Here is a 17,006-nt window from a genome sequence, read left to right as displayed (position 1 = left end):
CCAAGTTCCTTTTTAAGGACCCCTGGTTTTAAGACTTTCGGCCACAAGGATACCTGTAGTTACCTATAATATATATATATATATAGTTGAATAAACGAAGGAGCACACTTACGAAAATTGCATGTTTAATGTTGTAACGTTTCGGCCGTGCCACGGCCGTAACGTTACAACATTAAAAATGCAATTTTCGTAAGTGTGCTCCTTCGTTTTTTCAACTACCTATGCACCGGACCTACAGAACATTTCCTTGAAATATATATATATATATATATATATATATATATATATATATATATATATATATATATATATATATATATATATATATATATATATATATATATATATATATATATATATATATATATATATATATATAATCTTTTCTGTGTGTGTGTCGAGGGCTGGGGGTGCAGACGAGCAAATGCTGACAAAAGAGCACGACAAAAGTGCTAAACTAACAGCTAAATGCTTAATCATGGGTAAAAATTACGGCAGAAGTCATCTCAATGTTTATCGATGGTAATGCGATAGCATTCGAGTAATGTAGCAACACACTGTATTTATCAAGTCACATTTATTTACCATCTGTAGTGGTCATTTCGAGACCTGCGCTACTTCGACTACATGCGACATACTCCGGTATTATCCCACTGTTCTATAGCACATGCTTGCCAAGGTCACATATGGGCATGTTAGCATGATGATGACTGTATGGCGCCAATATAGTGATGACGATGGTAAAACGAAAGTGTGGTAACATCAGCATAAAGAGAGTAGGATGTCGAAGTTAGAATGACAATGGTGTATCAGCTGGGATGGCATCACGCCAACGGTATGACTGCAATGGAATGACAGAGGTACAAGGATAATGGGATGACGAAAAGTGTACAATGACAATGGCGGGACAACGACTGCATCATAAAGCTTGTACGACAATGATGGTGTGACGACAATGGCATGACGAGAGTCGGATGACAAAACTGGAATGACGGTGATGGCATGATGACAATAGTGTTAGAACGGATGCTTGATGACTCTGATGATGAAGCAATGATGATGACGCCAGGACAATGGCAGCATAATGACAATTGACTAACGACAGCCTGATAATTAGACAAACTAACTATTAGATAACTTGCGCCACTGGTGTGAAGACAATAGAATGATGAGAGTCATATCACAAAGATGGAGTGACGACAACGAAACGACTACGACGTCATCATGACCACAAGCAGGAACGTACCCAGGGAGCCCCCACCCGAATTAAGTGGCATACCCCCTCCCCACCCATGCCACCACTCCTCACACTCATTCCTAAAGCGCTGCCAAATCAATCTTGAGACTTGAAAGCTATTCGGCGATCAACATTTTGCTGCCTTTTTCACTCCTTTTGGATGGCGATAGTTATCAGCATTTCCTGGGGTGCGAAGGCCAGTTTGCTCATCGATTCAGTGCCCGCGTAATTAACTCAAGATGCGTTCAGTTCTCACCATCTATTCAACGGTCACGTGCATCACTGTTGCATCGTCAGTTCAAACTTCTTTGTTTAGACTGATCTGAGGACCAGGAAAGAGATTTGGTTCATAGTCAGCTGGTCTGTATGCTCGTGGAACGAGTTGCGGCTGGAGAAAATGCTAGTTTTCCTTTTCCTTTTGCTTCATTATTTCTCCGAGTGACGACTTGCCGCGACGCTGGCAGATCCTCGGAACCATATACCCACGATATGGGTTAGGTAAGGTGGAAAATAGGATAATGTGAAACAGTGTCCATCATCAAACCCTTCAATGACCATTAAACCCATAACCCCTGTTGCCTCATGTGGTTTTTCTGTAATTGTACAGCACTTCTCGTGCAAAATTGGCAACTGGAAACAAGAGTAGCAAGGAGTAAATAAATTAAGCGATCTACTTAGGGAGAGAGCCGAGGCAACAGCCAAACAGGAAGGAAAAGTGAAAGTTAACAAATTTACCCGTTTTTAGTGACAGTATTTATGGATCAACATCTTTTTATTTAAAAAGGAAGTAGAGGAAACGCCGCTGGAAGTGGAGAATAATTCCGTGTGTTTTGAATGACACTTTCTACAGTTATTAGTCGAGCCGGCTGACATAGCCACTTCTCTGCTGTGCTAATGTGGGTGTTTTTCTAACCTTCCATGGTGGGCGCAGTGCGTCTAGAACCGCAGTGTCCTGTGCCCTATGCAGTTGTACGGGACTGGCAGCCACGCATCGTTACGCAACTTCTCAAATAACAATACGAGTCGGTTTGGCACTTAACTTGGTAGAGCAGTAAACGAGGGATCCAAAAAAAACCGTGATACCTCCACAAATATATATTTCTCTATAATTCTTCCAGAGCTAATTCAAAAGATGCTAGTAGAAATTTTTGTTTTACACTTTCGCTTGTTTACTTTATCTTGGCAGTGTTCCTCCTGCACTTCTTTGGTACGCAAGTCCATTTGGTGTGGTTCCTTGTCTGCCAAGTAAAGGAGAACTGTATCTCACAGGCGTATCCGTGAGATACACCTTATTTCATTTCTCTTTTGCAATTTTACGCATCTTTATGGCAAATGGTGGGCATTATTAATATTTGTACTAGTAAAGGTAACCCCCCCCCCCATTTGCATAGAAAAGTTACGTTGGATTGCCCCCCCCCCCCAAGAAAAATCCTAGGTACGTGCCTGACCACGAGCATATACCTAGTGGCCCAAGCTGGTAGAAAACTTGGGCCACTGGGTCAGCATAAGAGAGTAGACTGGACGGATGGATGGATTCAAGATGGCCAAAATTGGCAAAGAATGATAATCGCATCAAAGTGTCAGTATGTACAAGAACCAGGCGTGCAAATTTGTGTGCATCTTCATGGCTTGCCTTCTTTGTCTCTGGTAGGTAAAAATTGAAGACAGGACGTAAACACAATAGCTGTGAAGATATTTTCTGCAGCACCTGGCCGCTGTCTCCAAGTGTAAGCAGAGCTCTATGCTGTAGAGATGGTGTACTTGCTTGGAGGTTATTGTCAAAAGGGAATTTAAATATGCTGAAGCAGCAGCAGGTGATTGCAAAATATTTTTATAACTAATATGACAGTAAGCTTGTACGAAATTTCACCCACTTGATTTGATCCTCCAGATAACTTGGACAATTCACTCAATCCTGTCAGATTCAAAATAACAAAAGTCAATAGTAATGCATCTTGTAGACAAGCATGAAGGATTTGCTGCTAGAAACAGTTCAAATAGCATAGTAACATCAGTCAAGGGAAATGCATGGTATTAAGACTGAACCCAGGAAAATTGGAGAAAGGTATTTGCTCAGTGTTTGAATTGCATGCCATGTTCTTCTGCCTGTTGCTACATATGACCTTTTTCTTCTTTCTTATTTTTTTTTTTGGTTCTTGGTGCAGTTTATATATGTTTATATGTCCGTGTGAAAAGTTACATCTAATTGAAAGTTTAAATACCGATTACTTTCAGTAAATGCAGATAACACCTATCTTAGCTTTTGTGTACTGCTTGCTGTTGACATATATACTTGCTGTAGATGATGCTGGGAGGAAAATCAGAAGTGTGGCATATATGGTTGCTGCATAAAAAGCTTGAAGGGAAAAAGCTATCATCCATCTGATGCTAGCACGAAGCTACAACAAAAGCCTGTATGGGTTTCTGAGAAAGAAAACTTAGCAGTTAAAAAAAAAGTGTGCAGGTTTGGGAATTGGACCCAGGACCAACACTTTTCCAGGGCATTCACCGTGCTAACCGGCAGTCTAGCAGATGGAGGGGCGAGGCTAAATCCATTGACAAAATGGAATGCAGGAACACTTAATATAGCAAAAGCACTGCGCGAATTTGTGAGGTGAAGGAAGATCGGAGCCTCATGCTACTGTCCGATGGATGACAATTTTAGCGTCATTAAACTCCACCATGTTGAGTTCTGCAGAACTACTTTTTTGCTGTGAAAAGAACTCTGACACTATGTTACTGTGATGACATTACTCTTCTTTTCTTCCCTTTTCCTTTGAAATCAGGCAAAATGAGAAGGTCTGCCTAGGTGATTTCATTTACATTCATGCCAAATTCGTCGGGAAGACTGCAACTATAGACAGTGAAGGTGGCCTCATTGTGACAAATCCCGACATGCTTGTGAATAGCACATCAATAGTGGCCTCTCTGTTCTGCACTCGCAAAAGTGTACTTGCGAGCAAGTTTAGGGACATCGACGGCTCCAATGTGACCATGCTCGTTGGCAGCATTGCTCACGAGTTGTTCCAAAAGGTGAGGCTCATTGACAGTCCTGTGGTTTCGGTGCTTATGAAACACTTTGCAAGTTGACCTGTCCCCTTACATTCAGGACATAAAAAGAGGAGTACTAAGTTAACCTATATTTGTAACTTTGTGCTTCTGGAATGTCAAAAACATCAGCTTCACTGCACGGAGTTTGTAAGCCAGAAAAGGTGCCAGAGTGAAAGATGGGTGGCAACACCACATTGAAGTTGCCTACAGTTACATCATGGATTTTGACAGCATCTGCCCAGGTATAAATATATAGTTTGACAATTGCATTCTAACTCGCCACAGTAACCCAGTGGCTATGGCATTGTGCCGCCGAGCTTGTGGTCGTGGGTTCAATTCTGGCTAAAGGGGGCACATGTCGTTTAGGCGAAATGTAAAACCGCCTACATTCTTAGATTTAGGGGCAAGTTAAAAAACTCCATGGTCAAAGTTAATCCAGAGCCCTATCTATCTCGCGTCATCTTATTGGCAAATGAAATCCAAGAATTTAATTATTCTCTCCCTCTTTTTTTTCTTCTGGCAATATGGATTTTGACAGTATGCCAAGCTATAATTACCATTATTTCGATAAACTGCAATTATATTGCATTCTAAAACAGTCAGTTGCTCGTTTCAAGAACATCCTCCACACAGAAAAAGCCCAAACAAACGAATATAGTCTAAAATCCATAATGTGACGCTGACTTAGAGCACTATAGTTTGTGTGCGATATATCATAATAGAAACATTCTCCATCAGTTTCTCTGCCAGTAGTTGACTCTTTTTTGCCGTAGAGATGAAATAATCTTGAAGCAAAACTCCACGATTTCAAGCACATTTTGTGTTGCTCTTTGGCATCCATTAATGGCAGGCTGCTTCGTAGTAAATACCTATTGTGTATCAGTGACATTGCTCGTTGGCACGCCGTACATTTTTGGCAATATATATAGCCACTGCCACCTAATTGTCACTCATTATGATCAAGCTTTGTTTACTAGGGATGACTCAGGGGCCAAAGGGAATTGTCAATAAAATAGAATTAGACTGTATTTGAAAAATTGGCAACATTTCATCTTATAAAATTTAAAATTTCCTGCATTAAAAAAATCAATGATATATGTGCATATTTACACACGTACATCCCTTTGTCTTTCTTTATTTCGTATTTTTATTTATTTTATTTGATTGGACGTTTTTACTGTATAGCCACCGTGACAAATTTATCTTTAAGAACGTGGATGGGGAAGCCATGCCGCGTTAGCCCAATTGGTAGAGCATCGCACGCGTAATACGAAGACGAGGGATCGTTCCCCACCTGCGGCAAGTTGTTTTTTCATTCACTTTTGTTGCCATTTATCATTTCTTTAATTGATTTAGTAAGTGCAAGTAATTTCCCCTATGGTTTCCTTGGTGTCTTTGTTGGCTTCTCATGATGAAATTTATCTTTTGGCAGATGATGCTTCTACACGTATCTAACATTTCAGAATGTTGCCAATTCTACAGTGAAAGAGACTTATCTATTGAGATTGTGCACACCATAATAATAGTGCTGTTAGTCGTGAAATTTATGTTAGCGCCAGCGATTTCGCTGTAATGTATGATTAGGCACGTATAACTAGCTAATGCATTCAACCCGCAGATCAGATATTGACAACTGGCGATTGTGGCTGCCATTTTTGTTCTGCTTTGAATGTTACTTGTTTTCTGGATACAAGTTTGTCCAATAAAGAAATGAGTTAAATTCATGATTCAGAGTTTTTTAACTGACTGGTTCTTCGCTGTCACTGTAATGAAACAATATATATATTGAAAGCTGTGATGTTGGAATGATGCACGTGGGCAGTGGTTGGGCCCTGAATTTTAACATGTGAAAGTTCTCGCTATTATTTTGTTTATTATTGAGCTAACATTTTTCACCAAATATATGTAGAGGGAGTATCAGGTATCAAATCTAGGGGTGTTGCATTCAGCATTCATCTTTAGTGCCCCTCGAAACAAATAGAGCACTTAGACTTTCTCAAATTTACAGGCAGTGACCAGAAATGCTAGCAAGGATGAGATGTTGGAAATACTGAACAAGGTTCTCCACAGGAATGATTTCTTGAGTGAAATGTAAGTTTACCTTCATTTTTTATATAGCATCAGTACTCTGCAAACTGCCCATTATCAAGGTTCATTAAGCCTTGTGACTGCATTTTTGCGTGCACAGCCATTGTGGGTAAGTGAGATATTATTTGTTTATATATTATACATTTTTGTTATTTATTATACATTTTTGTTATTTATTATTGTTAGATATTATTATTATTTGTTCTTTGCATCATTGGTAGAGTTTTGTCTACTCTAAAACCTTGTGAAAAGTAATTAATACTGTACGCGTTACTTAAAGCAGCTGCAAAAAAACAAAAGTTGGGGGTAAGAGTCGGGACTGGATGGAGCCCTTGCCCTTCAGACGAATTCTTCTCAAAACCACATACACACTCATACGTCAAGATAGATATGCTTATTTGGTGTGGTGCTGTATAAAAAGTATGTTAGAAGCGTGCTTCAAGCAATTGCTCCCTGAAACTTGTGTCTTCGAAGATGTGGGTCCGTGGCTTAGACTATGCTGACCATTTATAAGGGTTAGTGCACTTGGTGGATTTGAATCAAACTTCAATTCAGACATGCGGTGTCCTTCAAAAATTGGCATGGCAAAGCCAAAATATTCACTTCAACCACTGGCTGCCAATGTGCACCAGAGCAAGAAATCTTAGCAAAAGACTCGCCACTGTAACTCCATTGCCCTAACGATGTGGGTTCTAATTCTGACTGCCACAGCCACATTTCAATAAATGCAAAACACGACGATGCTCTTGCATTTAGATTTAAACGCATCCTAACAATCCCTAATGGTACTTAGTTCATTTCAGATTCTTGTTGCAGTGTCTCTCACAGCCTAAGTCCTGCTATAAAATACCTGAGGTGGTGTATATTTGGTGCATAATACCTCGTGGTGCATATTTTTCTTTCTCCTTGTTTGTTGCGCTACCCTCATTTCTCCGTTTACCTTGGGACAAGCTTCATCAAACAATCAGAAGTGTGAGCTTGTTTCATTGCTTTGTTGAATGTCTGCATTTGCTAACTGTAGGCTACATAATAAAAGGCGATAGCATGGGATGTTGAGTACTCCTTCATGTATGTAGCTACAAAGGAAACATTTGCAGTGTTGTGGCTCAAACAAGTGCAGTCTCAAATTGTACATTTCTCAGTGGTTTTAAAAAATTCAAGATACACTTTGTTGGGCTCAAGTTACTGGCAGCTGTGATGAAATAGAGCTCTGGGAGCACGCAGCAAAGGTGTCTTCTTTCCTTACATTTTCTTGTAGGTACAGCCTTAACACTTCTGAGACTGAGGTGAGGGAACTGCTCGTGAAGCTTCTTCCCAATATATCACGCTGGATAAAGGACTACATGGGCACAAAGCTTCCTGCTGACGGCAAGCAGGGTTTACTTGTGACCGAAGTGAGGGACATTGAGGACAATTACTGGTGCCCACGCATAGGAATCAAGGGCAAAGTAGATGCCACGCTGGAGGTCAAGGTGCATAACCACCGCCAGCTGGTGCCACTGGAGCTCAAAACTGGACGACACACTTTCTCGTCTGAACACAAGGGGCAGGTAAGACTCTTTTCGACCTTCAGCAAACTTGAACAGTCGACTTGAGCCTGCAGTGCAGCAGTCGCCACTCCGTGTTATGTTAGCTGAAAATGCTTGCAGGACTCCAAGCTGTAACGAAAGCTGAAATTTGTGTAGAGATGGGAACAGGAATCAAGAAGCAAGCTCGAACTTGTCTTTGATATTTGATTGTGCCTAACTTGACCAGAAAGGCAAAGTACCTGGGTTTACTGCCAGGTGGCAGCACACTGCCTAGGGTTTATATAGTATATACACCAGTCTATATGTCGTTCGACTATGTATTCTATGATTATGGTATTCGGCACTAAAAATTGTGGCGTGTCTTTGGCCGTCTCGAAGATTTGAAATCTCTCTCCTTCAGGTGATCCTATATGCAATGATGATGGCAGAACGACAGGCTACGGATGTGGAAGAGGGCCTCCTGCTCTACATTCGTGACTGTGTGGACATGCAGCGGGTGCCTTCCAGGCATGCTGAGCGCAGGGACCTGTTGCAGAGGCGCAATGAGCTTGCCTCCTACTTGGCTGATGCTACCGGTGTCTTGCCCACACCCATTGATAGCCAGCGCTTCTGCCCCAAGTGCCCCTATGCCACAACATGTTCCATCTACAGGAGGTCTGTGATCTGCCCTCTCTTTTAAAGCATGCAATTTTTTAATTAACTCTTAAATGTGCAGAAATTTGCAGAAAATAAAAGTTTACAGAAGTTTTTGTGGTAGCAGCTTTCGGGAGGACACAAGTTCCTTGTTTCTACTTGTTAGGTAATTTTGCAGTTTTGATGATACTACGTATTACAAGGGAACTCATTCTTGGGCATGTTGGCGTTTTGGTTTGCCTTACATTATTTTGATCAGCGCAATGTGAGCGACATGAAACATTGAAAGCAATATAAACAGAGACAGATAATACTTGTCTGTCTCTACTCTTTGTTTGTTTCGTGTTGCTGACGTACCAAGCAGAATAATCTATAGCAAACACAGAAGTGCAGTTGACTTCCGTTAATTGGACCCTGACTAGACAAACGAAACTGATCGAATTACCTGGCATATAAATCAAACAATATGCATAAAAAACTCCAAAACACATCACTGATTAATTTGACTTTATCTGCCTGATTCTAACACACCCTCAAATCCAATGCATACATGCTTTCTATGTATCCAAAGTAGAAGACTAACATAGCGGTAACATTGAAGCTCCTAAATAAAGTGGAAATCTAATGCACACCTGATTTTTTTTTTAGCAGAAAAAAATGGGCAAGGGTATAATATGTGCTGCAGATTGGTGGCCGGTTTTCTAAAGTTAGCCTCGCCACAATACAGCACTGTTATGCGACAAAGCATAATAATGTTGCGAACACTGCTTTCGGCCCAAGTTTCCTAGGGAAAAAAAGGGCCCGTGTTAGAATCGGAATTAATACCATAATCGCACATCTTGAGCTACCATCATTGCTTGAAAATATTCCTAGGGCAGGCCAAAGATAGGCGCTTTCGATGGGAGTTTTTTTATGTGTGTGTTGAATGCATTCACTGTCCCATAAGTTCTGCTAAGAAAGACACTGCCAGTTAAGGGGTTGCTGTTTCAGTCACAATAGGGGTCAGGTGCATGCATGCTTACTAGTCATGTTCGAATTATCCAGCAAAGGCCAATTTTAGGATTGAAATAACGAAAGCTTCGGCCCATAGAAATGCATGGGCGCCAGCTGGCACCTTTGGACAGGATTAAATTAAACAAAAAATTGAGTTACCTGCAGTCAAACTAACGGAAGTCTACTGTTTATGTGCATATACAATCACTGTTGTAAAACTTTCAGCTTACACGAACTTTTTTTTTTTTCTACACTCAGAAGCACAGCAGAAGGTAGAACGTCGCAGCTGGAGATACAGCCAGAGCCACAGTTTGTTATGGACAGTGTCAAGCACTTGAGTGCTGAGCATATCAGCTACTTCTTGGATTGGTGCAGCATGCTGAATATGGAAGTGGAGCATGCCAAGCGTGATCTTCAAGATCGCTTTTGGGTGGAAGATGCCACGAAAAGGTGGGTGATCACACTGCTAGTTGTGCCTATTGTCTCTACATGTCCGAGTTGTAAAATGTATAAAAGTAGGTGCAAATGTGGGCTAAGCTTGATCATTGTTATGCTGCTGCACACAGTGCATGTCATTTCATTTCAGGGAAAATAAGGGCCTTTGCTTCAGTAGCGTGAAACTTGCCAGGGATCGGGAGATCCTTTCTGTGAATGAACAAGCCTTCCGCCACGCCTTCCACAGAAGTGGTTCTTCTTCATTGGGCAGCTTCACGAAGTGCTTTGGCCTCCATGTGGGGGATCGCATCGCTGTTAGCGAACAGGAGAGCTTGACCTGTGTTGCGGTGGCTACGGGTACTGTCACCACTGTGGCTAACGATGAGGTGGTGTTGGACTTGGACAAGTAAGTGCACAATGTCATTCATAACCGTCATATTGCCCTTGTAAAAGTACTGCTCTATTATTGTTGTTGCAAGTTTATAATTGTTGCGGCAAAAGAAAGAAGCTAGACTGATGTTTCGGAACTAGAATTCCATATTTTTTGTTCATTGATAGCACATTGCTTTTCAAGATCTGAAAATATTACAGAAAAAACATATGAAGAGCAGTGTTGCCATTTTCACATGGATTCTGCTGAACGAACATTGAAAACAGGGTATTATTCCATGAAATGCTTTGGGAATCTGCTAAGAGTAGAATCTAACGAGTAATAAGCTGAAGTGTCAGTAGCAGATCTCTGGCTGTTGTGCTAGTGCCAACTAATATGCTGCTATTATGCGTCTTCATGTTGTCACTTTAAAGCAGTCTATAATTCCATGCACAAAAACACTCCTGGATGTAGACTAGAACGGAATGTTAAATCGGGTTTTTACATGGTATTAACCACTTCTCTATCTCCCTCTAGGAACATGCACACCTGTCAGGAGTGGCAAACAAAGACATACCGCATTGACAAGGTGTACTCATCCGCTTCGTTCACCATCAGCTATTCCAACTTGGCAAGGTTGATGAGTGCTGAGCCTGAGTCTGACAAGCTGAGGTCGCTGGTCATCGACCGATCCATGCCTGTGTACCGCAAAACATTGTCCAAGGAGATTGCCGTGGCATGCCACGCTGTGCTCAAGCCCCTTAACAATTTTCAGCGCCGAGCCATTCTCAAATTTTTGATGAGCGAAGACTACGTGCTTTTCAAGGGAATGCCAGGAACAGGTGTTGGCTCTTAATTATTATACATTTCTAGTTTTTTCTCCTATCTGCAAGGAAGGATATAATTGATTATTTCAAATCGTTAACTGTAGCCATTTATTAAAGGCTAAAATTTGCACAGACATTTCACGCGCTGTTCTTGAGAGCGATTTGTGTGTCTTTATGACGACGTAAATAAATGACCAATGTGGCTATGCTTTCATCATGACCAATCAGTGTGCACATATTTGTCTGCACATTTCATGCTTCGTTTGTGAGCCGAGTCCTGCCACTTAGGGGAGAGAATCTTACCTGCAAGAGCCATAATTATTTTATCATCCAGGCCACTAGTGCTACAAGAGCGACAGAGACAAGACCAGTTAATCTAGCTGCCGAATGCTTTAGTGAATATAATGGGGCATATGCAGCTTTTGTCTTAGCAGGGTTGCTGATTTCGCTAGATGATAATTCATCTTAGTAAGTGAAGAGTGCGAAGACCGACAAAGACATAAGCGGGATGAAGGCACCTTCATTCAAATGTACCACTGTTATCCATCAACACAACAGTGACCACACCCACATAGTCATAGAAGCTGTGCATATGGTGCAGGAACATGTTGCATACATAGGCGTTTTGTGGAAGGCAAGTACAAGCGGTAGACATTTTCGGTGATTCATGATCTTTTGGTATGTTCTTTAAGTTTTATTTATTATACAATTATGTTTTCATTCTTTGCTTCCTTCCCTGTCTCTAGAGATGTTTCTACGATCGCAGTTTGTGAGTGGATTATATAAATTAGGCACATTTATCAACAAACTGTCAACTGGAAGTCAGCATGCATCTTTGTCTCATTTATGTTCTTGTCAGCTTTTGCAGTGTTCCCTCGCAAAGATTCATTTTCACACTTGTCCCTTCATCAGCTGCTGCGAATTTAAGTCGTCAAAGCTTGCAGAAAATGTTTTGCTTTACAGTAATCCTGTAATCGATGATAGTTATGCTATCTGATTTTGTTTTTTTGTTTCAGGCAAAACCACTACCATTGCTGCCTTAGTTCAAGCCTTGGTGCTGCTCAAGAAGCGGGTACTACTGACAAGCTATACACACAGTGGGGTGGACAGTGTATTGCTAAAGTTAAAGGCCCGTGGCGTGCCCTTTGTTAGACTCGGTGCTACCAGCAAGGTCCATCCAGATCTCAAAGAGTTCAGCGCAAGTAATCTGACTGCTACCATCAGTACTACTCTGGGACTGCAGGAGTTTTACGAGAGCCAAGTAAGCTTCGTGTGCCAACCATTAGAGCTGTGTTTACTGAGAATTTGGTTTTAGTTGAACCTTGTATCATAACAGCCCCATCCGACATGAAAATACTTTTGTTATACTAGTACTGGGTGTTTCAGGTAACTTGTGCCAAGCCTTAGAAAGTGAATGTGTGCGTTGTGAGGTTGCAACCAACTTAGTACTGTTCGCTGTTCCCTTGAGCAACTCAAAGCAGTTTTACTATGAACTTAGGTAATTATTTAACAATTAACCAACCTTACAAAATTTTCCAGTAAACTCAAAACCTTCAATGGAGAAGTTGTGGAGCCTGTAAAGTCAAACGACTTCATTGTCTGCCAGACCAGGCTTCAAGTATGGTGAAGGACAATGTGCTTCAAGAGCCCACAGCAGCGTGTCTTATGCCGCCATAAACTCCAGAAGAAGCAGAAGTTACTACCTTGTGACCCGTGCTCGCTGCTTTCGTACTTTGCTTGCCTGTTCTTTCTAATCCGAAACACTGCTTGTTTCAGGAGAACCTATTGAGAAATACCCAAACAATTTTTTGTGTGTGTGTGGTGATAGCTGTTGTGGTTTTCATTTTTCAGGGCTGCAAAAAAAGCATGTGAGATTTAAAAACTACCATGTGACCAAGCGCTAGCACGCAGCAACATTACTGCCCTCAAATATGCTACCAACAAATTATCAATGCCATCACGCCGATACCAGTCGCACAAATGAAAAACGTGGCCTACTCGCAGCGTCGTGCATGAAGAAACAAACAAATCAGCTGCTGGATTGTCTTGACATGGCTTACTAAGCTGAGACCAGAACTGCTGTAGCCACGAACCAGGCAGAAACGATGATGATGAGCGGGGATTTGCACTAGTGCCACTTTGTGGGGCAGCAAGGAGGCTCCGTTCAAAACAATAATGGCGTTCAGCAAGTCGAACCATGCACCGGTCAGAGTCGGTGCATGGTGCTTTTGATCGAATTGGCTCAAGGAGTGTCCGAATAATCAGAAAGGTTGCAAGGTGTCCGAACTTTCGGCAGTTGTTATACATTATGGTCTATGGGGAGAACGGCAGTGCAGCGAAGCAGACCGAATAATCGAGCATGTCCGAATTTTCGCAGTCAGAGAAATCAGTCAGCGACTGTATAACGAAGTCGCTAAAATTGGCAATGCACTTTGTTAAATCAAAATTTTGTTGTATTGAAATTCAACATTTTATGCTAATAAGTACAGCTGCCGATAAATTTTTCTTGCACAGAAGGGACCGCAAAATGTTCCGAATTGAGCACTTGAATAAAAAGCAAAAGATACGGTTTCATACCACGTGGACAATATCTTCACATTGACAGTATGAACCAGCAAATCGCGCCGCACTTTCATGTCCTCTCTGCCTCAGAGACTGATAGTGTAGCCCACAGTGGGGCTACACTATCAAGTATTGTACTATTTTACTATCAAGTACTGTACTATTTAGTACTAGAGGTTGCGAACAACCTCCACTACTAAATGCGACAGAAGACAACACACATGATGCCACGCCATCTCAGCACACCCATTAATTGAATACGCAGCAGATTACCTGAAAAACAGGGCGTCTGGGCTGCGTATGTGCTCAGCTACACTGACAGCCGTGTGCGGGGGTGCACACGGCTGTCAGTGTCTTAAGCTCCTCATGCACGCTTAACCGCATTACCATGAGCTAGCTCACCTATGTCCCTTTCCCTTTGCTCATGCCAGAAGACGGCGCTCGTCAACTAATCCTTCTTGGCTCACCCTTGCATGCTCTCGCACCAAAAGCACACAGCGCGCCAGGCATGATAGAATCTTATCGCACTTGGACGTTATACGAAAGATGACACTGCTCTGCTTCGGCATTGCTCTCGTTTGCAATTTGAGAGATGTGTTAACAAGCAGCTGTGTCTAATTCAACCATTTGACCATCGGCGTCCGCGGAAGTTTTCATTTATTGTCTCGCTATTCGTCCGCAACGGCAGTGAAATTTTATGTTGAAATAGTGGATAAATACACTCTGCTGTATTGAAGTTCGTTATATCAAGATTTAACTGTACATTGACTAATAAACACGAGGGTTCGAATGACGCACGCTGCAAGTTGGAAGGGGAGAGAGCAAGAAAACTTATTAAACGCAAGGGTATTGGGGCATCCTCGTACCTGTCCCCGCACGGCCCCAATGCGCTCAAACGAGACGAAGGGGAGAAGTGGGCGAGTGGCGTGACACCTGTTGATGCAGCGCCATACATTGCGAGGAGGGGGTGTTCTTTGTTTGCCGCAAGATGGCTCTGCGTGTGCGCCAAGTGCAGAAAAAATGTAGCGGAAATGTACTTCGCTACGCATTTAACTGCGACTTCTGTAATTTACATGCTCATAATTACCAATATACACCGCAGTATAACTTTCTACGGCACGTTTCTAAGGCATCACTGCATTCACTAGAGGTGCTTTTGTCCCGCTTTGAAGCATCGAACTCATGGCTGAGTGGTAGCGTCTCCGTCTCACACTCTGGAGACCCTGGTTCGATTCCCACCCAGCCCACCTTGCAAGTTGTTTTTATTTATGAATTGCCTTCTGCCATTTCTTGTTCACGGCTAACGACGCCGACGACACCGGCTTTTCTGCGACACGAGCTCCATAACGCTGCCGCATTAAAAATTTCAAGGCTTACAGTTTCCCTTGTATTGTTGCTGAGGGTGTACTGGAGCTAGCTTTTGTGAGCATAGGCACTGCAGTCTTGGCAACACATGCTCTCCTTTACTGCATCATTGGAAAGATCACAATGTTGCTTTCAGGTGTCTGTCTACGTACGGCAAACGCTCGACATCGAGCCTTTAGGATCTTGCAGAGGCCGGGTTGTCATTGGACATGCCCTACATGATCAAGTTTTTTGTTCTTGCTTGTTGTGCTCATTATGTCATCTTGGGCTGGGATTTTCTGTCAAGGCATTATGCTATCACCGACTGCATCCACTTCAAAGCTCATTACTTTCTTCTCTGTGAAATGCCACTTGCCAAGGGACCCTTCCCAAACTCGTCATCACAGCCACATGTTAGGGTCGTCTCTGGTCGTCTCCTTGTGCGACTCTTTCTGTGACAGCAGTGTGCCTTTTATGCTGTCCACCCACATTGCTCAACACCATGCTGTTATACCATCCACTGTGCCCAATCTTTATGCTGGTGTCACTTCCACATGCATTTGTAGCCCAATGTTGCTCCCACTTAGTGTGTTATGCTTTGAGTACCTTGGTCACGCTGACCCAGTACACCTAATTTTTTGCGTGTTTGGATACCCCACCTGCTTACATCTCCTTTATAGACCCTGTGCCTGCATCTTCCTCTAGGCACCCCTCCAACACGCCCATTGACCTTCCTCCAGAGCACCACGTCCAGCTGCTCTGCCTTCTTGATCAATTCAATTCATTAAATTGTCTCAGTGTTTCATTAGCCTAAGCACCTGTCGCTGACTCACCCATTCTGGCCAATTAACAAACTTCCCTCACATCTGTTACTTTTCTTTCCATGCAGCTAGTGGTCGCCTGCACTTGTCTGGGCTCGGGTCAAGGACCACTTAAGAGGCTGCGCTTTGATGCCTGCATTGTGGATGAGGCTTCTCAGGCCTTGCAGCCGGCATGCCTGGGACCCCTTTTCCTGGCCCGTTCCTTTGTGCTTGTTGGCGACACTCAGCAATTGCCACCCGTGGTGCAAAGTGATGATGCAAGGTACATTCTCATTCAAACCTGTTGAGAGAATCTGCTACAGCGTTTTTCATTTTGGCGTAATAGGAGTGTGGTTGCCAGTCACGAAATGCAATCTAAAATATTTGTTTCCAAGTACAGTCTGCTAAGTAGTTTTTGTTTTTGTGAGCCACAAGTGTGACATTACAAGCTTTGGACAACATGTATCAGCTTAAGAGAGCAGGCAAAAAGGTTGGTTTTACTGCAATGTTTAGTATTTTGAACGCTTTCCAGCAGGTGCTTTCATGCCATATGAACACTGAATGTTCCCAAGTTTATGTGCGCTCGTTGTTCCACTGTGCTCTCTTCAGGAAAAAAGGCATGGACGAGAGCTTGTTTGCAAGGCTCGAACGACCAGAAAACACGGTTGTGCTTCCCGTTCAGTACAGGATGAACAGGTAAATGCGATTCTGTGAAGCCACAGCATTCAGATGCATTGTGTCCTGCCAGAAAAGCGTTTATACCACTATTGCTTCTTCAGGCAACTATACTTCACATTGTTCTTGACCAATGGAGCTGCGTAGACCGTTCTTGTGTTTCTTCATTTCTCCATTCAGTTTACGGGCATTGTTTTCACTTTGACCCGCTGTGGTTGCTTAGTGGCTTTGGTGCTGAACTGCCAAGCACGATGTCGGCGGATCAAATCCCGGCCACGGCGGCTGCATTTCGATGAGTGCGAAATGTGAAAACACCTGTGTACCTAAATTTGGGTGCACATTAAAGAACCCCAGGTGGTCCTAATTAATCCATAAACTCCCACTACGGCGTGCCTCCTAATCATATTGTGGTTTTGGCTCGCAAAACCCCATAATTTAATGTAAGTAAAGTTTTGTTTTCAC

At 42.5% G+C, this 17,006-nt stretch overlaps 1 protein-coding gene across 1 annotated transcript in view; it reads left to right on the top strand.

The window, feature by feature from the left end:
- The window catches only part of Dna2 (DNA replication helicase/nuclease 2), a 28,042-nt gene that overhangs the window by 6,080 nt on the left and 4,956 nt on the right, over window positions 1-17,006 (top strand). The window contains exons 5-14 of the mRNA XM_070534281.1: window positions 4,024-4,270; window positions 6,297-6,379; window positions 7,635-7,926; window positions 8,306-8,559; window positions 9,790-9,981; window positions 10,118-10,372; window positions 10,874-11,178; window positions 12,180-12,424; window positions 15,959-16,152; window positions 16,479-16,565. Coding sequence (XP_070390382.1) covers window positions 4,024-4,270; window positions 6,297-6,379; window positions 7,635-7,926; window positions 8,306-8,559; window positions 9,790-9,981; window positions 10,118-10,372; window positions 10,874-11,178; window positions 12,180-12,424; window positions 15,959-16,152; window positions 16,479-16,565 — 2,154 coding nt within the window. The remainder of the gene's footprint in view (window positions 1-4,023; window positions 4,271-6,296; window positions 6,380-7,634; window positions 7,927-8,305; window positions 8,560-9,789; window positions 9,982-10,117; window positions 10,373-10,873; window positions 11,179-12,179; window positions 12,425-15,958; window positions 16,153-16,478; window positions 16,566-17,006) is intronic.

This window comes from Dermacentor albipictus, chromosome 2 (assembly GCF_038994185.2).
Source record: "Dermacentor albipictus isolate Rhodes 1998 colony chromosome 2, USDA_Dalb.pri_finalv2, whole genome shotgun sequence".
Taxonomy (NCBI): domain Eukaryota; kingdom Metazoa; phylum Arthropoda; class Arachnida; order Ixodida; family Ixodidae; genus Dermacentor; species Dermacentor albipictus.
Note: the sequence above shows the minus strand (reverse complement) of the source record. Positions and strands in the feature narration are given on the sequence as shown.